The sequence below is a fragment of the Scaptodrosophila lebanonensis genome, unplaced genomic scaffold, assembly GCF_003285725.1.
Source record: "Scaptodrosophila lebanonensis strain 11010-0011.00,11010-0021.00 unplaced genomic scaffold, SlebRS2 tig00001415-arrow-pilon, whole genome shotgun sequence".
NCBI lineage: Eukaryota > Metazoa > Arthropoda > Insecta > Diptera > Drosophilidae > Scaptodrosophila > Scaptodrosophila lebanonensis.
In genome coordinates this window covers 6,172,036-6,194,531 of record NW_022060742.1, presented here as the reverse complement: position 1 = coordinate 6,194,531, position 22,496 = coordinate 6,172,036, and the positions used below count along the sequence as shown (strand labels likewise).

Genomic DNA, 22,496 nt, shown 5'->3' with positions numbered 1-22,496 from the left:
TAATAAATAATAAATAAATTAAACAGTGGTAGTATTCCAGTTACTGATCATATAAAATAGAGTCAGTTAACGGAGCGATCTAATTAAATAGAGTGAAACCCTAATATACTAGAATCCTTAGCTGTTAAATGGAATCGAAGTTATAAGTGCTATCATAATATTTTAATTAAATTAATTACAACAATTAATGTGACCATATTTTGCATAGTGAACAGGTGTTGCACAAAATCTAATTACTAATCGAAAGAAGGTGCAGGAATCCCACTGGTGCCGGAAAGTCAAAACGTCAAAAAATGCCGTACCCAGTGAAGGGTTAAATCATAAACAACGAACAGCTGATGTGCAAAATTCATGTTTTGTTGAAAAAATGACGGATTTTCTTGCCGAGAATAATGCGTGCGGACAAAATTTACTTAACATTGTTTCAGTGGGAAATTCAATAATTGCTGAAATATTGCGTTTAAAAGACTATATTCCACAGATTTATCGGTAAGTAATGGAAAGATCGGAATCAGAAGGTTGTTAGATATGGAAGTGTGATGTTTAATATTCCACAGCTTAGAAACAAAAGCGGATAAGCAAAAATATGGGGAGATTATAGTGGACTTTAGCTATTTTAAGCTGGCCGAGGCGCACGAAAAGAAAATACGTGAGAATCCGGTGAGTAGAAAAAAAAAACGGGAAAAGCGGAGAGTTAACATTTTCAATTCTGCATATCTAGGAGCTGAACGACTTGGACGATGAAATACGTGCCAATAACTTGCAGTTAATCACCCGCTTCTATTTAGCCTTTCAAAGTATCCACCACTATGCCACCGATTTGAAGCAATATATCGAGGAGCTTAACACCGGCTACTACATACAGCAATCGCTGGAGACTGTGCTTCAGGACGAGGAGGGCAAACAGTTGCTGGTAATTGGGAAAGATATAAAAAAGTAATATTTGAATTAATGCTTGGACTTTCTCATTTCAGTGCGAATCGCTGTATTTGTATGGCGTTATTCTACTAATTCTCGACTTTCACATTCCTGGCGATGTACGAGAACGTCTCATAATCGCCCACTATCGGTATAGCGGCAGCAGCGCCACGTCCACCAGCGATGAGAGTAACATTCATGATGTTTGCTTGCTGTTACGTTCCACGGGCTATGTGCAACCGGCGATGCCAACTAATAATAGCAAACAAGCTGCAGCTGCCACATCCGGAAATGTATCGAAATATCCCGAATCGTACTTTGCACGCTTCCGCTTCGATTCAAACTACATTGATCTGGTGTTGGCTCGTCTGCGCTGCGATGATATTTACAATCAGTTGGCCATCTATCCACATCCCATGCATCGCACCACTGCCTTGTCCAACCAGGCAGCCATGCTCTACATCTGTCTATACTTTTCGCCACAGGTGCTACACAGCCAGCAGTCCCAAATGCGCGAAATTGTGGACAAATTCTTCAGTGACAATTGGGTACTTTCCATATATATGGGCATCACCGTCAACCTGATCGATGCGTGGGCGCCGTTTAAGGCGGCAACATCGGCACTCACGAATGTCGTGACGCCGGCAGCACTGAAACTCAACTGTACCCATCAGCGTGAACAGCTCACGAAGACTTTGCAAAAGACGCAGGAAATCGTGCGCGAGGGCGTACTGAACGATGCCTTCGTGCTGGAGCATATCAACAAAATTATTGTACTGATGCGTCAGGCGAACGTCCTGCTTCGTTGGTATTGCCTGCACACAACACATGTCGTCTTTGTCGTGGCCTGGCAGGCTGCCAAGCAGGCCCAGGTGCAGCAACTGGTACACACCGAACTTAAATTCGATCAAAACGTGCTCTACCAACTTATGCTCAACTGCTGCCAAATGGAATTGAGCGTCCGGGAACTGCTGTCTGAGCTGCAACGAGAACGTGGGGAGCGTTGGACCAAATCCCGGGACGAGGCCATGCAACGACTAGACGAACTGAGCGAAGTATTTTCTGGCACACGCCCTCTCTCCAAAATCGAAGCAAATCCTCAGTTACAGCAGTGGTTTAAGGCTGTGGCGCAGCGCTTACAAAAATTGGACCTCGCGAGCCCCCAAAAGGCTGGACGTTTACTTATACAGGCTATTCAGGCCTTAGATGATGTGCAGGAGTACCACAATCTGCATGCCAACATGTTGGTTAAGCAGTTTCTGCAGGAAACGCGGGAATACCTCAATCAAATGGCACAGGTGGGTTTATAAAAAATAGATGATTTGATGTCTATATGTATATCCCTCCTTTCCTCTTCACCTCTAGCTAATCAACATTAAGGACGACATCGAAATACAAATTCAAATGATCACAGACTTTAGCTATGCTTGGTTGCTGCTGCAGCGAGACTTTACGCCACTGATGCAGGAAAACATCAAAAAGCAGCCGCAATCCGTCATCTATATACGCACCGTGTTTCTTAAATTGTCGAGCACCCTGGAGGTGCCGCTTATGCGCATTAATCAGGCCAAAAGTGAAGATTTGGTTTCTGTGTCCAACTACTATAGCACCGAACTGGCAAATTTTCTACGCCGTGTCCTCCAGATTGTGCCCGAGACCATGTTCAGTATCCTTGCTCGCATCATACAACTCCTAACAGATGTTATTAAGGAGTTTCCCACCCGTTTGGAGCGCGAAAAGCTGCGCGATTATGCACAGTTTGAGGAGCGTGCCAAGGTGGCTCAATTAACCAACTCCATAGCCGTCTTCACCAAAGGCATCCTAATGATGAAGAAGACCCTGGTGGGTGTCACAGAGCTGGATCCAAAACAGTTGCTGGAGGATGGTATACGCCGAGAACTTGTCAATCACCTGGCCAATGCGTACAATCTGGGTTTGATTTTCACGCCAGTAAAGGGTCAGACTCCTGTGCAGCTGCTGCAGTCTAAGCTGCAAGCTTTGGCTAAGACCATCGATGGCTATCGTCGCTCTTTCGAATATATTGAGGACTATATGCGGGTGCAGGGGCTACGTCTGCTACAGGAGGAATCGCAGCGCATTCTCAGCTACAATGTGGAGAAGGAGTGTAACGTCTTTCTGCGCAACAAAGTGCAGGAATGGCAATCCCAGTTCCAGTCTACAACCATACCCATACCAAATTTTGTCCCCCTACAGGGTGACCCCAGTAAGTCGGAAACCTTTATTGGCCGTCTTGCCCACGAAATTCTACGTTGCACTGAGCCGAAACAGACAATATTTTTGGACCTAAAGTGCACGTGGTATGAGAAACGAGCGCCACACAATCAAGTGCTTGCCGCTTCCGGTTTCTTTGACATGCTGCGCGAGGCACTAACACCGGCAGGAATGGTCGGTCTGGAACGCATCTATGCTCACATGCTGAACGACGAACTGAAGCGTAACTTGGAGAAGCTACACAAAAACCTCACATCGGATCGCATGTGGTGTGACGCATTGTCAAGTTTAACAAAAGAATTGGAGTCGCGTGATTTTCCTGGCGACATCGCAAAGCAGCCTCTAAAGTATTACAACGGCTACACGCAGCGCTGGTTAAAAGTTTGGCCTACTCTTCTGGACTGGGTGCTGGCCTTGGGACACAAACAGCTGCTGCGTCAACAGATCGCCCATGAGTTGAGTTTTAGTAGCAAGTGCGATGCCAAGCTGCTTGAGAACACAACGGACACAATGAATCGGTAAAGTATAATTCTTTAGATGATAGCATTTACATACATAGGTGTGTTCAAAATATTTTCCGTGACCATTAAGTAATACTCTTCTTCAAGAGTCGCCCTGAAGCAATATAAAGGAATTACATGTGTACCGATTTCTTTTTCCAGAGCCCTATTGCTAGAGTTGACCACCAATACGAAACTCTATGACGAACAAGGCGTAGCCATGTTAACGGAATTACACGAAATTTTACTATACACTGGCAACTATGAGCCCTTGGAGCACGTCTTTGTTATCACCAAGAATACGCATAACATGTCTCTCTGGCTTTTCCTCTTCACCATTGCCCATGTACCACGACTTCAACATTCGACAAACACGGATAGTTTGTTACCCAAAACAGCCAAGGATGTGATAGACTGTGTGCCTCTAATTGTGGGACTACTGACCATATTGCAGCAATTCCACAAGAATGTTAAAATGCTATATATCTCCTACCTGTGCCAGTATGTTGTGGTGCTCGCCGAGGCACAACTGCAGTAAGTACATACATATAAGGAAAATTCAAGTTTGTCAATCATATCGTGCATTAAAAGCTAAAATATTAATTCGATAGAGATATAGCTTTTTTAAGCCTACCAGTCAAAAATTGTATTCTTAATCAAGCGATCGTTTTCATTCTTTTTGTTCGTTGTCCGAGAATCAGAAATTCAACAAAAATACGGGGGAATACCCAAGATACGTTAGGCAAATTTAAGATAACCAGTTCCAAAAAGAATGGAGATACTTTTTTGTTTTTGTTCAAAGCACCCTACGAAAAAGTCTGTCTAAAACTGTTGAGAAAAAATACACTAGAAACGTTAGAAAATTGAATAAAACACTGAAAAGACAGACACGCTCAGAAATGAAGCCGGGTAGATCCCAATCGTTATGTCGCGTTATTGTTCTGACCTCTTAGATCAGATAAAAAGATCTTTACAAAAACTAACACATTTTAAAATGTGAACAGATAATCAAAAATGCTGACATTATCCCATAAGGCAGGCTCATTGAAGTACATAGTTCTTATACATCGTCTAATTTATTTGTACTCCTCTCTTTCATAGGGACAAGGAAATGCTAAGCGCCGAGGTGGTCACCATGTTGCACTTTTTGAATGCGTTTGTCCGCACAGCGCATTTGCCGCTCAGCGTCTTGGAGCAGCGTATACCGACCATAATATTGAGCGAGTTTGAATATCTGGCTACGCCCGCCAAGTGATGTGGAAGAAATCGAAGATATAAGCTACACACAAATTTAATAAATTCATAAGGTAACAAAAAATGCCTTTTCGAGGTACATTTGAGAGTGTAATGATGGGATAGGATAGACGAAAAGAACAACAACAGTATGCACTCGGCTAACAAGATGAGAGGAGGTAGCTCGCAGTTGGACTCGATGTTTAGCTTATGTAATAACGGTGGGGGCATTGCGGCCCGTAAACTTTGGCAGTGCAGAGATTTCCAAGGCAATGTCAATCAAAGGTTTCAGCATGACACTGGCCTGGCCCAGCACATTGTCCTTTTCATAGGAATCGATATACAAGCTGTAAAGAGAATTAAAAATATTTAAATTTATGATAGACCTTTTAGTAAAAACTTGATACTCACCGCACAGTGGCGCCTGAGCTGCCAGTGCCGCTCAAGCGCATGACAATGCGGCTGCCATCATCGAAGACAATGCGCAGGCCCTGTTTTGTGGCCACTGATTTGTCCACGGGATCGGTGTAGCTGAAGTTGTCGGCCTCCTTAACTTTGTAGCTCTTGCCACCACTAGCGAATGTCTTGCCCACAAATCCGGCAGCTGTGATGCTCTTTTCCATGGTGGCCATCATTTCATTGCAGGGTTCCAAAGCGCACTCCTCGTAGTCGTAGCGTGTAAAATAATTGCGTCCGTAGACAGACCAATGCTGCTTCAATATGTCCTCAATGGATTTTCCTGTATGCTGCATTACTGAAATCCAAGCCAGCACCGCCCAAATGCCGTCTTTTTCGCGTATGTGATTGGACCCGGTGCCAAAGCTCTCCTCACCGCACAGGCAGAGGCGACCCGCATCCATTAAATTGCCAAAGTACTTCCAACCAGTGGGCACCTCGAACACCTCCTTGCCGAGCTTCTGGCCAACCAAGTCAACAGCAGATGCTGTCGGCATACTTCTGGCAAATCCTTGCACGCCATTCTTTTGAAAGTAGGGAATGGCCTCCAAGTAATGGGCAATTACTGCGAGTGAATCGCTGGGCGTGACAAAGAATGCCTTGCTGCCAATTATCATGTTTCGATCTCCATCACCATCAAAGGCAGCACCAATATCGTAATCTCCCTTGGCCACTGTTTCCACAAGATCCTTTGCATACGTTAGATTCGGATCGGGATGCAAGCCGCCAAAGTCGGGCAGTGGCGTGGTGTGCACTACCGAAGCCTCACTGGCGCCCAGACGATTCAGAAATATCTCACGTACATACGCGCCTGTCACCCCGTTCATGGAATCAATGCGCATCTTAAGCGGCTTGCCCGTTGCCTTGCCGCTGACAAAGTCACGGAGCTTGGCGAAATCAAAGATCTCCTCCATATGTCGCACGTAATTGGCAACAGAATCGATCACCTCCACCACAAAACTCTTGCCGGCCACATCGAAACTGCTCACACCCACCTTGCCAATATCAATTTGAAGTGTGGGGACCAGCTTGTATTGCTTGATGACCGTGGACAGTTGATGAATATTATTGGTGAAGGCATCGGGGGCAGGTCCACCATTCTCACAATTGAACTTGATACCGAAATCGTTTTCGGGACCGCCTGGGTTGTGCGAAGCAGTCAGCACAATGCCGCCTGTGAGAGCGAAGAGAACGAAAATGTTGCATTAATTAATTGACGATTTGTAAATGGTCTCTTTGACCTTGAGAGTCATCCAAGGCACAGCAGCACATTGAATTATTTTACGTGCTCAGAGCCTAATTAAGCTGACTGTTATCAGTTAATGCCGACAACTTACAACAATCAAAACAAAACAAGTTGTTTGTTAAATGCAATCGAGTGTAAATAATCATGTAATTAAGTGCTGCTTACCCAAAGCGTTATTGTGACGTATCAGACTGGATACGGCTGGTGTAGAGAGTATGCCATTTTGGCCCACTAGCAACTTGGACACCTGTAAAATATTGCATTAGCTCTCTTTCTTTACCTCTTCTTCAATATCAATAAAATTTCATCACTAAGAACTCACCCCGTTGGCCGCACAGATGCGAATGATGAGTTCCGCAGCCTCCTTGCAATAATAACGGCCATCACCACCCACTACTAGGGTGGAGCCGTTAAGAGCAGCACCATTGGCATCCAGAATACATTGCACAAAGTTTTCGGTATAGTTCTTTTGCGTAAAAACCTTAACCTATAGGCAACGCGGAAAAGTTTTGAAATGGGATTCTTGGCAGGAATGGGTAATTTATATTTTCTGTTATTTACCTTTTTGCGTAATCCGCTGGTGCCGGGTTTTTGACCCTCATAGGGTGTTGTTGTCACAGTTTCCACACTCAACGACATCGTCAGAACTCTTTCCAGCTACTGAGCAACTATTTCTGGGATGCGACTTGGCGGTAGCAGTGCTTAAAAGCGTTTGCGGCCGAAGAAAATTGTGTGTCAGGCACAACCAAGCAGTATTTTGCTGCTGCTCTTCGCCCACTGATAAGCCCACCCAACAATGCTGTTTGAGGCTCGGCGGCGTCGACACTGATAAGCGCTATCTCCATCGCGGGAGAACCCTTTCGCCTAATTTATGAGTGGAAGTGCGCTAATCGTACATATGTAGACACAACAGTAACTATTTATAAAGGAATTGTGATGAATTAACGTTCGCAAATGATACTAAACTATATTTGCTAATAAGCTTCTCTAGTGAACAAATGGAGCCCATCCCTTGAGTGTAGGGTGCGTATTTGTCCAATGTCATTCAAGGGCATTTGAGTATGCCGGTTCTAAAATGTTTTTAACGCGGCGCTCAGAAATTCCACCCAACTGGATTGCAGATGCTCCATTTTATGTTAATAGGCGACACAAAAACAAAAATTAATTAAAGCACACAAATAAACAATAAAAGTCAAACGTTGTGCATATTTTGTTTTGTTGACAGTCAGCTGTGGCGCCAGGCTGCCAACTTGGTGAATCATCGAGTATATTGGGCAAAGTATCGCCGACTACTTGTACTTGCACGAAGTTTGACAGCCGAAGTTTACACGTCACATCGTGCCAGCCACGAGAAAGCAAGAAACGCCGCCGTCAAGCGAATTGTATGGTGTTTAGTTTATTTACAATAGCCGCAAGGAATTAACGAAAATTAATGTAAGTTGTTTTAAATTAAACCATGTTATCATGAGCAAAAATTTGATGTATTTACTGGCCACATTTATGTTAAAATATTCCTTAAATTAGTTATTTATAGTGACGAGTCAAAATTAATACGTTGGCTTGGCCCTTCCACGTCAACAAAAAGAGAAAACTTAAAGTCGATTTACCTTTGCAATTTTCTTTCAGAATGTTCAAACAAATACTCGGCTTGTGCGCTTTATTTGCTGTCTTCAGTGTCTGCCTGTCCGACGATGATACCCGTGCCCGCCTTCTGGTGTCCAAACAGATACTCAACAAATACCTTGTAGAGAAGAGCGATCTTTTGGTGCGTTACACCATATATAATGTAGGCAACGGTGCGGCCACAAATGTTCAGCTGGTTGATCAGGGCTTCCATCCAGAGGCATTTGATGTGGTCGGAGGACAGCCTTCTGCCACAGTGGATCGCATTGCGCCACAGACAAACTTCACACATGTTGTGGTGGTCCGTCCCAAGGCCTTCGGTTATTTCAACTTCACCGCTGCAGAGGTGTCGTACAAGCCCGTAGAGGAAGCTGAGACGGTAAGACATTTTGCATTAAATAAATTGGTGTATTTCTTAACTCTAAACTTTACAGCTGCAATTGTCGATCAGCTCAGAGCCTGGAGAGGGTGGCATTGTTAACCTAAATGAGTACAACAAGCGCTTCTCCTCGCACTTCTTCGACTGGGTTGCATTCGCCATCATGACCCTGCCTTCATTGGCCATTCCCCTGGCGCTGTGGCACTCTTCGAAGAGCAAGTACGAACGTTACGGCAAGCACAAGAAACACTAAGGCCGGGTCTTTGTGTCTGTCGCATTGGATCAACATTATAAGAGATTTTCAGCCCACTATAATTCCGTACAACATTGTTGCTTCAAATTCCAATGGACTCCATGCGTTCATCCCTTCACACATTTTACATTATCGTACGAATATTTCCTCGATGAGCCAAGCAGAGCGTTAAATCGTTTTAGATTTATTTTAAAGACGCATTGAATAAATCCAAACGTTAAGCTATTTTTGTGTCATTAGACTGTTTTCTAAATAAATTAAATCAAATTAAATACATACTTTTTACTACTTGTACTTTAATAGCTACAAACTAATATCTAGGTAAGCAGATATTTGCGTCCAAATATTTCTGCTTTCTTTTCGAACATAGTGGACTTGATGGGCGTGTTTATCTTATAGAATGCGTTCATGGAATGCTTAATGTACGTATCGTACATTTCATTGAAGAAACTCTTGATACCTTCATCGTTTTTGTTGTCGTGTACAATGATGAAACGAATTTGGCTGGCGGTGATGAAAGCAGAGACAAACCACTGATTGAAGCGATCGATGGACTTTAGCTGCATGCTGGCTGTTTTCCATTTGTGCTCGTCCACTAGATCCAGGGCAGCATGCGCTATAAACTGGCTCAGGTGCCTATGGTCCTCCTTCTGTGTGGGCGTAACAATAAAAACAATACATAAAGTATATTTGCTTTGTTTGCGGTTGTTTGGCGTTACTTACGCGCATCTCCTTGTTTAAGGTAGTAAACTCCTTCTCAAATATGGGATTGTCGTTGTGCCCAACGATCACAAAGTAGTATGTCGTCATGATAAGCAATTTAAAGTAAAATAACTTTCCAAAGTTTACACAAAATGCGACTTCTTCCTTCTACATGTCAAACAGCTGATAGAAAAATAGGTGTTAACTAACACTGGCCTTCTTATCAGTGATTTCAACACTTTTTGCGCTTCACAGCTGAAGCTGACAGAGTAGTAAAAACGAGCCCGTCAACAAGATTGCAAGAGCGGTGGGCATTTTCCTGAAGTTTCGCAACTTTCAACCTAATAAAAAGCAATTAGTAGGCAGAGCTACATTGCGGTGCACTCTGATGTACCTGACACGCAAATTTGGAGCCAGTGGGCTCTAGCGCTTATATAATGGCCTTGACACTGTGTCGCAAATTTTTGGCCTGGCAAGTGCAAGGCCAACGAAGGCGGCTGCTTAGCACAGAACTGACAGCTGCACTGCGTCCATTCTACTTTGCCGTTCACCCGGATCTCTTTGGACAGTATCCGGAGCAGAGGCAGACTAACGAAGAGTCCTTGAAGATGCTCAGCGCACATCTGGAGTCACTTTATGAGCGCAACTATCGGAGCACCCAGGATGCCAAGGTGCTAAAGTTTTATGTGCGCGAGAGCGCCGAAGTCGAAAAACGTGACTCGTTCAAACTGGTTCAGATTCGCATGGATAGTCATGCGCGCGACGCAAAGTCATTTATACAGAATCTACTGGAGTTATGCAATCTCTCGACTGAGTACATAAAGACTGTGAAAACGGCGACGCACAGCAGGCCGCAGGAGCAGAGCATGGCCTACAAGCCTGGCCAGGATTACAACTATGATGTGGAGTTTGCGGAGTTCGAGTCGGAATTTCGTCACGTAGGCAATGTTTAAATGCGTGCTATAACAAAATGTCACTAATGCTCTTTATTCGCCACAGGAACGCGCTGAAAAGAAGCCTGATTTGGCCACTTGGGTGGCAGATAATGTAGAGAAGGCCAATCAACGCACCAAAGACACAGCGGAACTCAAAGCCGAAATTGATAAGCTGCAGGTGGAGTTGGTAAAAAAGCTGCAGTTGCGCGATGCGCGCTACGAATGCGGCTGGAATATTGAACACTACCGGGGGTGTCTGAAAACTCTGGAGCGTTTGGCCAACACGCACATGACTGATTTGGACGCGCTTCGCAATCGAATCGTTGTTTTCGCGCCCTTCACAGGAATCAGCCTGGAAGGGCATGTGATGCTGTTTACGGGCGATGTGCTCAACAATTGGATTGATTTTATCAAGAACATTCCAAAACACGATGCCTACCTCAAAGTGGTGCCCGTGTACGAGCAAACGCTTGCCCAAGTGTTGCGCGGCATTCAGATTGGGAGACGCAAATTTATGCCAAAACAACAGGCCAGCGGGTATGCTAATCATTTAATGAAGGTTACGACATCGCTGAACGATTATCTGGGCAAGCAGAAATATCCGAAAGCATGGCCCGAATCTCTGGGAGAGTTCACCATTGTGGTGGAATCGGAGGCGGGCCCCTTAATGGTCAGTCCAACGGGTCAATATATTACGCCAGCCACGTGTCCCGGCGCCATACTCGTCGATTTCATCACACAACACATGGAACTGGCACGTGAGCGCATGCGCAAATACGAAGCGGACAAACACATCGAGCAGCAGCTCATCGATGAGTGTATGAGTCAACTTAAGCTACAGGCATTAACCAAAGACGATGCTGTCACGCCAGATAAAATGATATCAGCCTTGAGTGAACTGCGCCAATGCCAGCCACAGTCGTTTGCGCACCTCAAACTTCATATAACCCACTACTATTCCGTGCTGACAGATGGTATTGTGTGCATACCATGGGACTTTATGAATAATAAATAGAGGACTATTAGCATTATTATTATTTTCTCATGTGCCTTACGAGCGTTTCCGGCTGTGAATCAGTGACCAGGAATAAACTCATGTCTTCTCATAGCAAAGTTTTATACTGACAAATGTTTTGTAAGTACACAAGTTGTTTTTATTTCTTTTGCTAAGTATAAATCGGTTTAAACCACGTCATTTTAAAAAAGGGCTTGGGTTTGAAAAATGGATTACTTATCCAAATTTCTAGCAGACCATTCCCCAAATTTTTTTTAGGAAAGTTCTCATAAGAAAACTATACTACATATACAAGTATATGTATGTATGATATTAGTGTACAATCGCGAATATATCATTTGATGATAAATCTACAAGTATAAATATAATGGACTCACTGAACAGAAATATAGTTTCATTGATCTGTTATCAAAGATGCTAAAAACAGAAAAATCACTTTTATGTGTGTTATGTATTGCTTTAATTGAAGTAACTTGAGAAGTTTTAGCGCTTCTTAAGTTAACCTCTTTTTCACATTTATTATTTATTTTGGAACCGTTTTCGACCTCTATGTTTATAGGTTTAATTCCATTTTAAATATTCTTAAATAAGTATTGATATTCAACAATAATCAGAGGTATTACGAGTCAAAGTCTAGTAAGTAGTCTTAAGTCGCCTCAGTGCAGTTTTCGACACGCCACACGCACTCCCTACGATAGAGATTAAAGTCTGCGGCTCGTCGTGTATAGACATGATGCTCCTCACCATCCCGGTGCAGGGGATTGCCACCACAGAGCACAGCACTGGATGTGCCGGCGTCGTATAGGGCGACACCTTCTTCCAAGTGGCGAACCTGCCACCAGTAAACGGCGTTGCGACTATAAACATTCTTGCTAATGCCAGTAGTGCTGTTGTAATCCGACGTCGTTGTCGTTGGTTCCCGGAATATGTAGCGATTGCGCCAATAGGAGCTATAGAAAGCGAACTGCAGAGTTCCGTTGGCGTTGTGTCCGCGTTGGACATAAAACGCGGCCTTCTTAGCATCCTGGGGATTGCTGCAGATGAGATATGTCTGGGGGCATTCGTAGATATAGGCATTGTCATCTGTAACATTGCGCAGACAGATCTTTTGGGCCGTGTAGAGTGTGCGCTCATCCAATGGCAATTGTTCATACAACTCCTGACGCACTGAAGTCTCCACATTGCGCTCGAATTCCGGCTGTTCTAGGAGCTCGCGCAGATTTCGTTGCACACTTAGACGGGCCGGTGGATCTTGTTGCAGCTCAGGACGATCTAAGAGCTGCAAATTGGCAAAACTGAGTTGCAGGATATTGGCGCTGTAGTTGCTGAGGCGGTTGGCCACACTCAGGGGCGGGTTGAGTGCCAACACAATCTCGTATAGGATGGCTAGAATGTCTCGCAGCATGTCCAGCGTGTTGAAACTCAAGCGTAGAAGCAGGGCGTTTACCAAAGGAAAATTTGCGGTCTGACTGTTGGTGTAAAAGGGCGTCGAAAGCAACTCTGCTCCACGCTCCAGAAATATTCCATAGACCTCCTCGAGTAGTCCTTTTGGTACCTGAGACTGTTGCTCCAGCTGCTCGTAGAACTCCAGGATCTTCACGGGATTATATATCTGCTTGCTCTGCCGTAGCTCCTGCCACAACGCCCTGTATATGGCCTGTTTTAGTTGGATGGTACGTGTTTGATTCACCAGCTGCAGCACGAACCTGCTGCGCTCCCAATCCCCGCTGATCTCGGCACGAATGATTGACTCCAGGCTGGGAGCGGGTGTGGTCAGTGCATTGTCATTGCCATTGCCACCACCACCACCACCGGCAACCACATGTTCCAGCAAACCCAAGTCCAAGTGAACCGAGAGATCTATGGAGCTGCCATTCAGTGTTTTGAATATTTGGCTTCTCTCCAGCACCAAGTCGTTGCTGTTTCCGCACACGGCGCTTAGCCATATAAATAGGTAGATTAGAACTACGCCTCTGTAAACCGCCATGATATCAACTGTTTGGCTGCCATCTTATCGCCAGTGCTTTTATACGGTGGCTGCGAAAAGTTATGCCGCTATTTGCACCCCGCCCAGATGTCGATCCTATTTGCATTTCAATCGGATATACCTACCAAGTATTTGCTCGGAGCTTTCGCTGTTGGCCTTTACGAGTAAAACTGCACCTGTGCGGGCAGAGGCTCCAGCGATAACAAGAGCAAATAAACTGAATTAAATTTCGTGCTAGATTGCAAAAATAAAAATAAAAAGAACAATCATAAAACTTGAACACAATGATGCGCAAAATAAAAAGCTGCCTCTACACGCTTCAACATTCTCTTGCGAATTCTATATTTGCCTACAAGTTCCCCGAATGGGCCTGCAAACAGTTCATCCAATAACGAAGAATAAGGTTCTCAAGATTCTTTTAACTAATGCAGATCTATCCATCTTTATCTTTCTTTCTATCTTCACATAATCCTTATGAAAGAAAACGTTTTAACTGAACTGAAGAAGCAAATCGGGTTATGAAATAATATTTCTTACGCAAATTGGTCTTATGATATCTATAACATTTCTAATTTTGATGAGGTTCCAAAAAAATACTTTTACGATAATAGTAATAATAATTATCAAATAAGTAATTACTCCTATGTCAGCTATGCTCTATGCGAGCATTGTAAGTATTAATACACATATAAATGAAGATACCACAAGTTCTTTTTTCCTAGTTGCAGTAGCTCAAAAGGGAGTTTATGAGTTCCCAATACACGGTCCCAAGTTCTAGAAGTAAAATAAGCTTTAAAAAAATATAAGTTATTGCTTAAACAATGCAATAGTTTAAATAAATGTTTAGCACTCTGTGAAATATTTATTATATATCTAACCCTTGGAAAACACTGAAAAATATTTCCTTTATTTAAATGTACACATGTCTGTCTGTCTGTCTGTCTGTCCGTCTGTCTGTATGAACGCAAATATCTAAAAAATTATAGGAGCTAAAATAACCACACTTGTTACACTCATTCTCCTAATTCCGAGGAAGCCCAAGATTGTCTATTTTCGCGATGCATCCGCCACTTCCCCGCTATTATCTTTTTTTAAATAGCTCCCGTAATTCTCTGAATTTCTTACTCAAGTTACTAAATTTTGCGGCAATTATATCCGGTTAGTGCATACACAAAGTATGCGTCGTCATGTTTATTTTAATTGTGTTAGATAAAGTGTAATGGAAATAAATGTAATCTCTGCCTCTGCTCTGGTAGCAGATGTTGTTCTACTGCACACACGCATTGAGTTGGGCCTGCCAGACAATTCTATCTTGGTGATAAATCTTTTTTATGGAAACGAAACCGATAAAAGGTTATTCACTTAATACTGGTATAACAAAATATGGGTATAATATTGGAATAACCAAAAAAATTGGTCAGTTCAATGATAATTGTTTTGTTGTATGATAATTTCTTTGATAAAATTGGGGGTTGTCGAGTAGAATCATGCTTCATGGGGTCTATCACACTCTCTGCGTATTGAAAGAATAAACTAAGAAGTTCGGTTCTAGCGAATTAAACTAGTATACCCTTGCACCCCTTGGGGACAGAGTATTTAAGGTTATCAGTAGATGACGATGATTAATTATTGTGCTTTGATGCACAAAATTGTACAATGTTTTAATGCATTAAGGTGGTTTTGTCATGTTAATGCTATAGTGGTCAGACGAGGCAAAATATTGTAGAGAGAGAAAAGTTATATCTTCCTTGAAGTCGGTAATGTATGATGTAGTGAGATTAGAGTTTATTGAGATGTCATTAAATGTTCTTGCTTAAGACTAGTATCACAAGATCGTGTAAGTTTATAAAATGCTAAGAGCATGTATATGAAATGCTATTAACACAGCTCGTGCTGGTGCTGGACATTTTCCTACTTAAGAATTAGCTAAGTAAATACTGGGCAGTGAGGGCAACTCCAGCCCACGAAAGTTGCTTTACAACTTGGTAGAGTTACGCGATTGCACCGATCGCCGCAGGATACTGGAACGTAGCTCGCCACGAGTCGAGGCATTCAAGGAAGCGCCGGTTTGGGTGCCACGCACGAATGCCTGCGAACGCACCTCTACATCTTCGCATTTTGGACGAATAGCTTCGTCGTCGTCGTCCACATGCTTGGCCAGGCAGGGAAAGTCCCAAATGCTCTGACCGCGTCCGAACTCCTCGCCATCGCTCAGAGTTTGCGGTAGATCGTGATGCAGAGTTTCGGGAAGGAGTAGCGACAGCAGACCTCCGAAAACGCCGAGCAGGCCAAGAATAATCAGAGGCAGTGAGGGTGATATGTTGGCCAAGTAGACCACAAAAGGCGCTATAATGCTGGCCACATAGCCCATGATGTGAATGAAGGCCACGCCCTGGGCGCGCACCACAGTGGGAAGAATCTCCGCCGCATACTGCAGTCCAATGTTGTAGGAGATATTGACAAAGAAGCGACCCATTATGGCCATGGAAGCTGAGTAAATACCCATAGGCACTACTGTGGCCAGCAGACTGAAGATGCCGCTGACCACCATGGAGCCGCAGGCCAACCAGCGACGTCCGAACCTGTCCAGGGTGAACGTAAGCAAAGTGTCCGCCGGAAACTCCGTAAAACAGGCGACCGTGAATGTGAAAAATATGTCCAGACCTAGTGAGCCGACGTTTCGCACATGACCATCAAATACCAGGGATATAGCCATCCAGATGACAATTAGCAGCAAGGTTGTGCGCCGCAATCGTGGGGACTTGAAGAGATCCAGCACCGAATAGCTGCCATTCTGTGATTCATTCTCGCGCATGCGCTGACAACTATCACTGAAGTTCTTGTAGGTCTGAGGGGGCACCTGCTTGCCGTTGCGTCGCTCCAGCTGCTTCAGGATGCCAATGGCTTTGTCCACCTTGCCCTGCGAGACGAGCCAGCGTGCCGACTCCGGCACAATCAAGGGGGTGAATACCACAAGCAACAAAGGGGCCGATGTAACAATGGCCAGCATTTTCCAATCGGCCAGGAAGTAAGCGATCCAGGGCAGCAGACAAGCGGCGCCAGTAAAGAATATGGCAATCGACATGTTGGCCACAAATGTGCGATACTTGGGACCCACATACTCGAGCACTGGAAAATGAGTTTTCATTATTGAACAACCCGCATCCATATTGGTAAAGAGTATTAAACTTACCCAAAATGTACATCATGGTGAAGCAATTATCGAAGGCGAAGCCCACAAAGAATCGCATCGCGGCAAACTCCCAGAAGTTCGAAACAAAGGCTGTGGCCACACCTGCAACCAAACCCACCAGATTGCAGGAGATCAGCGCCGGAATGCGTCCAAAACGATCAGCTATCCAACCAAAGAGCAAACCACCGACAATGGCGCCCAGAAAGAATATGGATTGGGCATAGGTGGGCAAAGCGGCATTGTCGCAAACCCAGTTTTGTTCCGTGGCCACTGTCGAGTAGGGAATCTCCGTGAAATTGTAGGACCAGCCATTGCGACACTTGACCTGCGGCCACTTGGTATCAGCCATCATCATGCCCTTGGCCAGCACTTCCGTATAATTCACATCGTACATATAGCAATTGTTGTACTCGCCATTAGCCATCGGTATGGAGAGGGCCAATCTGTGGATGAGAATAGGAGTTTCATTTCACACATTTGTTTGGTAAGCTGTGTCATTAACTCAAAGCATTCAGGGTCAGACGTGTCTGTTTCTGTGAGTCGAGTCGCCTTACTAGTTCTCGCATATAGCCATGACTTGGCCAATTCTGCACACGGTGGCTGTGGCAGTGGCAGTGGCACGTTGACGTTGACGTTTACGTAAACGTTGAGGCTGAAGTTGTTCAGCTTATGGCATAATTACTTGTATCTTGATCTTGACGGATTGAAGTCTACGCTATGACTACTCAAAGCATTAATGGGCATTTAAAGTTGCCTCAAAATACCTAAATGCGAGTTGAAATCATTTCGAATGAAATGATTAAATTATTAATTGCACTGCTAACCTCAACTGTTAATCAGATTATTGAATAACACTCAACTAAAAGCGGATTTGATGTTCACAATGCAGGTCTATTCCTGTTTTACTCAAAGCTGTTTGAAACAATTGCACGATGATTTACAAATTTTTATGAAATACCCAGTAAAGTCTCAACTAAACAAAAACTTGTGAGATGTTTTTTTGTTGAAAATAAATTAAATTCAAATAAGTGTAATCTGTTCGGCTTATGTTCTCTGTGTTCTCTAGGGAGACTATTAGTAGAGTCTAGTTGATCGCAAGGGAATAATTGATTAACAATTCGACCAACAATCAAACGAACTTAATCGATATTGTTGTAGTTTTTAAACGATTTGGAGAAGACATTTTACAGTTGATCTGTAACTTTTTTATTTGTTTCCGTACATCCACAGACTGGTTTGTGGATTTAATAGAAATAATGAAAATTGAAAATCAGGCAAATAATTCATATATCACTTTAATTTTTCAAATATTTTTAAAGAAAATATTTTGAAGCGTTCCATGACGGTGTAGAGTAGGAAAAGGAACGAATACAAGCATATTAACAAATTGCAACTCTATACTACTGTTTCTCCAGTTTTGAAATTAATTAATTTTATATCAGAAGCCGTATTCTGCATAGACATAATGAATTACACTTCACACATAATTTTTAAATATATATGTATATAGTATAGCAAAGCTTCAGATATGCCAAATATTAGACTGACAAATCTACATAAGCTTCGCTTAAGTGTTCATTCATTCACTCACTCATTGATTCATTCATTTGTGCTGTCAGTCATGCAACAACAACAAAAATTTACGTATTCGCCACACAACATTAGTCGCGCTGTCTATTGTTGTTGTTGTCGTTGTTGTTGTTGCTTCAGCACTGGCGGTTGTTATTTCATTTTTTTTTTTCATTTTGTTGTCGCAACATGGGTTGCTAATTATGCGCCCACCACCGCCTCTCCGTCAGTCGTGAGCTGGCAGCCGTCTTATCTAACTGCCACTGTTTAAATTTTCGCTCTGTTGCCGGCCATTCGACCGCCCCTCTTTCCACTCCATCACCGAACCACCCAACCACCGAACCACCCCACCACTCGCCTACTGCAATTAGATGCCCGGTCTGTAAGGTTCTTTGCCTTATTAAGCCGATTTAAACCAATCACGGCACAAGGTTAGTTGGCGTTCTAAGCCAACACTTAGACGGCTTAATTGCTTCGGCTAGAACACAAATTTAAACTTCAGCTCAGTGACTGAAGCTTAAATTCGAATTCAAATTGAACGCAAACACATTATATTCGATTTTTGGCTTACGGTCAAGAATTTGCGGGCCATGATTTAAACGCTATTTGTCTAGAATTGGTAGCAGGGAAAGCCAAGACCTATAACCGGTATTAGCCTGTCCAATTCAAGGCAATTTTATTGTTCGGCTTCATATTAATTGAGCGATAAATCGATCAATTACAGTTCACGTTGTGAAAGTTAACGGAACCGCATTGCTAAAATCAGGCATTATTGGGCAGCACGTTCTACACACAGCAATTTCCGGCTCGCTTAGCATTTGTCACAGCCTCTCCTCTACTCTACAGGTACACATATATTCATATGTACAAGTATATCTATAGATATAAGTCTGTGTATGTCCATATTTATTGAGTGGCATATGACGTATGCTCATAATTGATTTGTGCTTTCAAGCTACCGCATATCGATTTAAATGACATACATATGTACAAGTATGTATGTCTGTTGTAGAACATCTGTTTCTTTTGTTGTGTTTTGTAAGAGATATAGACTTGAATGGCGAATAATGTGGTCTTGTAAACGATTTACGACTTAATTCTTTGATCTTGGCGTGCGTGTGAAATATGTATATTGACTAATTATGTGCGAGAATGCTTCAAAAATGTTGATTTCCTATTATTAATCAAATGTTAAGCGTGTTGTGTTAAGAAGATTATTTAAAAGTTTAAATAGTGGTGCGAAGTTCCTGACTTTAAAGCTGCTTATTATTATTCGTCGCGACTAAGAATATCGGAAATTCTTTATAACGTCAACTCGTTGATTGTGAATATGCTCTATTTATACAAGTAGAATAGAATAGCAAAATAATGGAAGGAATTAAGGAAGGGATAGTCATCAAATTGTTATTATAAGAGCAGAGTTTTTGTTGCATTTTAAGAGCGCAAAATTATAAAAATACAAAATAATTATTGAGCTTCATGACATTTTCTTAGCTGTAACATTATTGATTCAAATTCCTTCAATTCTACTTATTTGAAAATAGTTTCCATAAACTCTCACTGTCATTAAAGGAAATATTAAATAACATAAAACCGGGCTAGAATTCCCAATCTTATAATTTTTAATCAATTTATGTTCATAATTATTTACAGAATTTCCAGCTACCTTAAATATTCCAAATATATCCACAAGAAGTGGCTTTTCTCTCTAGTTACTACATTGCTTTTTGAAAATCCTTGATTTTTCATTATTCAATTAACATGACTGTACTCTTTGTATTTGCTATTTGTTTCAAACGTGGCGTTAGAATGATGATGGGAAAATGGGGAAAAAAGAAAGAAAAAACGCCAGACCTATTACATTTGAATCTATCTCATTTTATCCCTTAAATTTTTAAGTATGTTTTGAGAGTGTGTATTATGGTATAAGCCTGTCTTTTTAAAATCATTGATATTTGGAGACTTCAAAAAAATTACTTCAATGTAAGATTTTGAGCTTCGCCAATATTCACAACGATCGCAAAATTTTTAGAACTAAACCATTGATGTGTTCTCTGAACATTTGAACTCGTAAATAGTGGAACCAACAAATATTAAACGAGAGCGATAATTAAAATTGTATTTTAAAATAACAACAATAGTTAATAAACGTTTCTTCTTATTTTAAACACTTAAGATTTATCTTTTTACCGATCCCACTCACAACGTGTATATTATTTTCACCTTTTTGTTTACTGTAGAATTTAAGGGCCATTGCATTCACGACTTTTCAAACAAATAAAAAAAGTTAACACCCACAGTGACCATATAGCTTTGAAACTTATGTAATCCTCCGGACACATGTTCGATTTTATATACCATATACGAGCACATTTGCTTTATTATACCGGTTTCAAATCAAGCATCTGGATTCTTTAGCTAGAATACAACTTTTACTAAAGGATCGAGATTAACCCACACAAATCAACACTATATGTCGCACTATTAAGACAAGAACATTTGAATATATGTACATACATACGAGTATAAGACACCACTCGACATCTTAATGATTCGATTATATGAGTTGCAAAGCGTCACAGCTGCAGGCAGTTTACATGACTAAGTTTTGCATTTAATTGCCGCCTGAATAAGAATTTACATATTCTTCAAATTTGCAAAACTTCACAGAGGTTAGTGTGGGGTTTTTCCCTCAACTCCATGGACTTCCCGAGACCATGACTCAGTGCGATTTCAACTCCACTTTCACATCGTTGCCTGTTTGGGCGGGGAACTCACCTTGCCTCGACGGGCAACGCTTCCAACTCGGGCACATGACACCAATGCTGCTCGGGAATTAGTGTCATGAAGATCTGCGAGAAGTAGACGAAGGCCACAAAGAACGAGAAGGGTATCATGCAGAGGAATAATATCTTTTGGTAGCTTCCAAATTCGCCAATCAGTGGCAAAATGTCATCAAAGTCGATGGTAGGCGTTGTGATGGGAGGAGCAACATCGCCTTTCTTGGACAGATCCAAGTGTAATCCGTGCGATGTGCCACCACTTTTGCGACGATGTAGATTATCTCCACCACCTCCTCCGCCTCCGCCACCCCCACCGACACCGACACCACCACCCGCACCAAGTTGCTGCTCTTCGTGGTTAAATGCTTCATTGACGAAGTATGCTTGTTTGGCCTGACCTTCCATGTTGTTGCTGTGGCTGTGTTGTAAGTGCTCTTGTTGTTGTATTCGTTGTTGTCGTTGTTTTTGTTGTTGCAGCTCTGACCTTGCCGTATGTGTGTCACTTTGTAGTGGCAAAAGAAATTCAATTGGTCTTGACGCGTTCGACTTCAAAGCGCATGCGCGCGCGAATTTACGAGTTTCAATTGCGTTCTTCAACTGACTGGAAACGCGCGTCCGCTTGTGTTTTTATATGAATGGCTGGCAATAGTTTTGGCACAAAGCCGAGCTTAGTTAGCAGAGGCACTTGTTGGCCAGAACAAGAATCGCGTCGAGCAGCGAAAGTTAAACAGCGACGTCGACGTGAGCCGAGAGGCGGCTCAGAATTCACACAGCTGGTAAACCGGTCCTAAGATCCAAGCCCCTAAGTATAAGCCCGTGCCAAAGCCGCTCACATGAGATAAGATCTGCCGGCTTTGGCGTTGTCGTAGCGTCGGCACTTTACCACCTGGCTTGGCTGCTCGATTTTATTTTATTTTATTTGATTTGATTTTTTTGCTCATTATATTTAACAGTTCAACTTGAACTGTGGTGCTGTGAACAACAATGCAGCTCGAGCCCAGCTGCTTGCTGGGCTTGTTTTCAGCTTCTTGGTATTAATAAACGCGAGCACAACGTTCACAGCATCTTCAGCTGAATCACGACAGAGAAAAAAACCACGAAATTGAGGAAATTTGCATAAAAGCAAACATTTGTTGTTGTCATAAGCACGTCACTAAAAATAAACGCACGCCACACCAAACTAAGGCAAAGCCATTCATAAATTGAATCCCAGCTGCCTGCCTAACTGCCTGCCGGCCATATAGCCGGGGATTAACCTCAAAGCGAACTCACAGCTAGAATGCCGCTCGCTAGCTACGTCACAGACAGACTTTAAACGTTCATACTTGTATATAGTTTGTATGTATTTTTTTGGCATTAGTCAGCAGACAACAGTGCTTGAGGAATATCCATAAATGTGACGTATTTTCTGTTCTCTGTTTTCTGTGAAGGAAATGGGTTCCTCATTCCTCTATCGAGCCAATAAACATGCA

The 22,496-nt window shown here is 42.7% G+C and overlaps 7 protein-coding genes across 7 annotated transcripts; 3 read left to right on the top strand and 4 right to left on the bottom strand.

Annotated features, from left to right (window-relative positions):
- Positions 1-367: 367 nt before the first annotated feature.
- On the top strand, positions 368-4,968 carry LOC115632728 (WASH complex subunit homolog 5). Its single transcript, XM_030529973.1, has 7 exons — positions 368-489; positions 558-660; positions 722-913; positions 975-2,216; positions 2,284-3,668; positions 3,813-4,184; positions 4,752-4,968. The coding sequence occupies exons 1-7, from the start codon at positions 368-370 to the stop codon at positions 4,903-4,905; spliced, it is 3,570 nt and encodes a 1,189-aa protein (XP_030385833.1). The 3' UTR covers positions 4,906-4,968.
- LOC115632101 (phosphoglucomutase) lies at positions 4,926-7,351 on the bottom strand. Its single transcript, XM_030529082.1, has 5 exons — positions 7,147-7,351; positions 6,908-7,072; positions 6,751-6,832; positions 5,295-6,513; positions 4,926-5,230 (listed from the first exon to the last, which is right to left on the bottom strand). Exons 1-5 carry the CDS (start codon positions 7,222-7,224, stop codon positions 5,092-5,094), a joined length of 1,683 nt encoding a protein of 560 aa, XP_030384942.1. The 5' UTR covers positions 7,225-7,351; the 3' UTR covers positions 4,926-5,091.
- A 551-nt stretch (positions 7,352-7,902) lies between these two features.
- On the top strand, positions 7,903-9,065 carry LOC115632436 (translocon-associated protein subunit beta). The gene is made up of 3 exons (XM_030529580.1): positions 7,903-8,019; positions 8,212-8,587; positions 8,643-9,065. The coding sequence occupies exons 2-3, from the start codon at positions 8,213-8,215 to the stop codon at positions 8,838-8,840; spliced, it is 573 nt and encodes a 190-aa protein (XP_030385440.1). The 5' UTR covers positions 7,903-8,019; position 8,212; the 3' UTR covers positions 8,841-9,065.
- A 51-nt stretch (positions 9,066-9,116) lies between these two features.
- Positions 9,117-9,702, bottom strand: LOC115632437 (probable trafficking protein particle complex subunit 2). Its single transcript, XM_030529581.1, has 2 exons — positions 9,564-9,702; positions 9,117-9,490 (listed from the first exon to the last, which is right to left on the bottom strand). The coding sequence occupies exons 1-2, from the start codon at positions 9,648-9,650 to the stop codon at positions 9,158-9,160; spliced, it is 420 nt and encodes a 139-aa protein (XP_030385441.1). The 5' UTR covers positions 9,651-9,702; the 3' UTR covers positions 9,117-9,157.
- A 109-nt stretch (positions 9,703-9,811) lies between these two features.
- LOC115632559 (T-cell activation inhibitor, mitochondrial) lies at positions 9,812-11,585 on the top strand. Its single transcript, XM_030529773.1, has 2 exons — positions 9,812-10,480; positions 10,542-11,585. The coding sequence occupies exons 1-2, from the start codon at positions 9,980-9,982 to the stop codon at positions 11,490-11,492; spliced, it is 1,452 nt and encodes a 483-aa protein (XP_030385633.1). The 5' UTR covers positions 9,812-9,979; the 3' UTR covers positions 11,493-11,585.
- Positions 11,586-11,928: 343 nt separating this feature from the next.
- Positions 11,929-13,479, bottom strand: LOC115632726. Its single transcript, XM_030529972.1, has one exon. It carries the CDS (start codon positions 13,477-13,479, stop codon positions 12,139-12,141), a length of 1,341 nt encoding a protein of 446 aa, XP_030385832.1. The 3' UTR covers positions 11,929-12,138.
- Positions 13,480-15,262: 1,783 nt separating this feature from the next.
- Positions 15,263-21,567, bottom strand: LOC115632739 (organic cation transporter protein-like). Its single transcript, XM_030529986.1, has 4 exons — positions 21,354-21,567; positions 21,020-21,317; positions 16,673-17,115; positions 15,263-16,608 (listed from the first exon to the last, which is right to left on the bottom strand). Exons 1-4 carry the CDS (start codon positions 21,427-21,429, stop codon positions 15,455-15,457), a joined length of 1,971 nt encoding a protein of 656 aa, XP_030385846.1. The 5' UTR covers positions 21,430-21,567; the 3' UTR covers positions 15,263-15,454.
- Positions 21,568-22,496: the final 929 nt, after the last annotated feature.

Bases quoted from the DNA above. Each gene is read 5' to 3' on its own strand.
- LOC115632101 (XM_030529082.1), bottom strand. From the start codon at position 7,224: ATGTCGTTGAGTGTGGAAACTGTGACAACAACACCCTATGAGGGTCAA. The intron at 6,514-6,750 runs GTAAGCAGCACT...TCGCTCTCACAG, and splicing joins ACGTCACAATAACGCTTTGG to GCGGCATTGTGCTGACTGCT. The intron at 5,231-5,294 runs GTGAGTATCAAG...TTCTCTTTACAG, and splicing joins AGCTCAGGCGCCACTGTGCG to CTTGTATATCGATTCCTATG.
- LOC115632436 (XM_030529580.1), top strand. From the start codon at position 8,213: ATGTTCAAACAAATACTCGGCTTGTGCGCTTTATTTGCTGTCTTCAGT. The intron at 8,588-8,642 runs GTAAGACATTTT...TAAACTTTACAG, and splicing joins CCGTAGAGGAAGCTGAGACG to CTGCAATTGTCGATCAGCTC.
- LOC115632728 (XM_030529973.1), top strand. From the start codon at position 368: ATGACGGATTTTCTTGCCGAGAATAATGCGTGCGGACAAAATTTACTT. The intron at 3,669-3,812 runs GTAAAGTATAAT...TTCTTTTTCCAG, and splicing joins ACAACGGACACAATGAATCG to AGCCCTATTGCTAGAGTTGA. The intron at 4,185-4,751 runs GTAAGTACATAC...TCTCTTTCATAG, and splicing joins CTCGCCGAGGCACAACTGCA to GGACAAGGAAATGCTAAGCG.
- LOC115632437 (XM_030529581.1), bottom strand. From the start codon at position 9,650: ATGACGACATACTACTTTGTGATCGTTGGGCACAACGACAATCCCATA. The intron at 9,491-9,563 runs GTAAGTAACGCC...ACGCCCACACAG, and splicing joins CCTTAAACAAGGAGATGCGC to AAGGAGGACCATAGGCACCT.
- LOC115632739 (XM_030529986.1), bottom strand. From the start codon at position 21,429: ATGGAAGGTCAGGCCAAACAAGCATACTTCGTCAATGAAGCATTTAAC. The intron at 21,318-21,353 runs GTGGTGTCGGTG...GCGGAGGCGGAG, and splicing joins GCAGCAACTTGGTGCGGGTG to GAGGTGGTGGAGATAATCTA. The intron at 16,609-16,672 runs GTAAGTTTAATA...CTCATTTTCCAG, and splicing joins CACCATGATGTACATTTTGG to TGCTCGAGTATGTGGGTCCC.
- LOC115632726 (XM_030529972.1), bottom strand. From the start codon at position 13,479: ATGGCGGTTTACAGAGGCGTAGTTCTAATCTACCTATTTATATGGCTA.
- LOC115632559 (XM_030529773.1), top strand. From the start codon at position 9,980: ATGGCCTTGACACTGTGTCGCAAATTTTTGGCCTGGCAAGTGCAAGGC. The intron at 10,481-10,541 runs GTAGGCAATGTT...TATTCGCCACAG, and splicing joins TCGAGTCGGAATTTCGTCAC to GAACGCGCTGAAAAGAAGCC.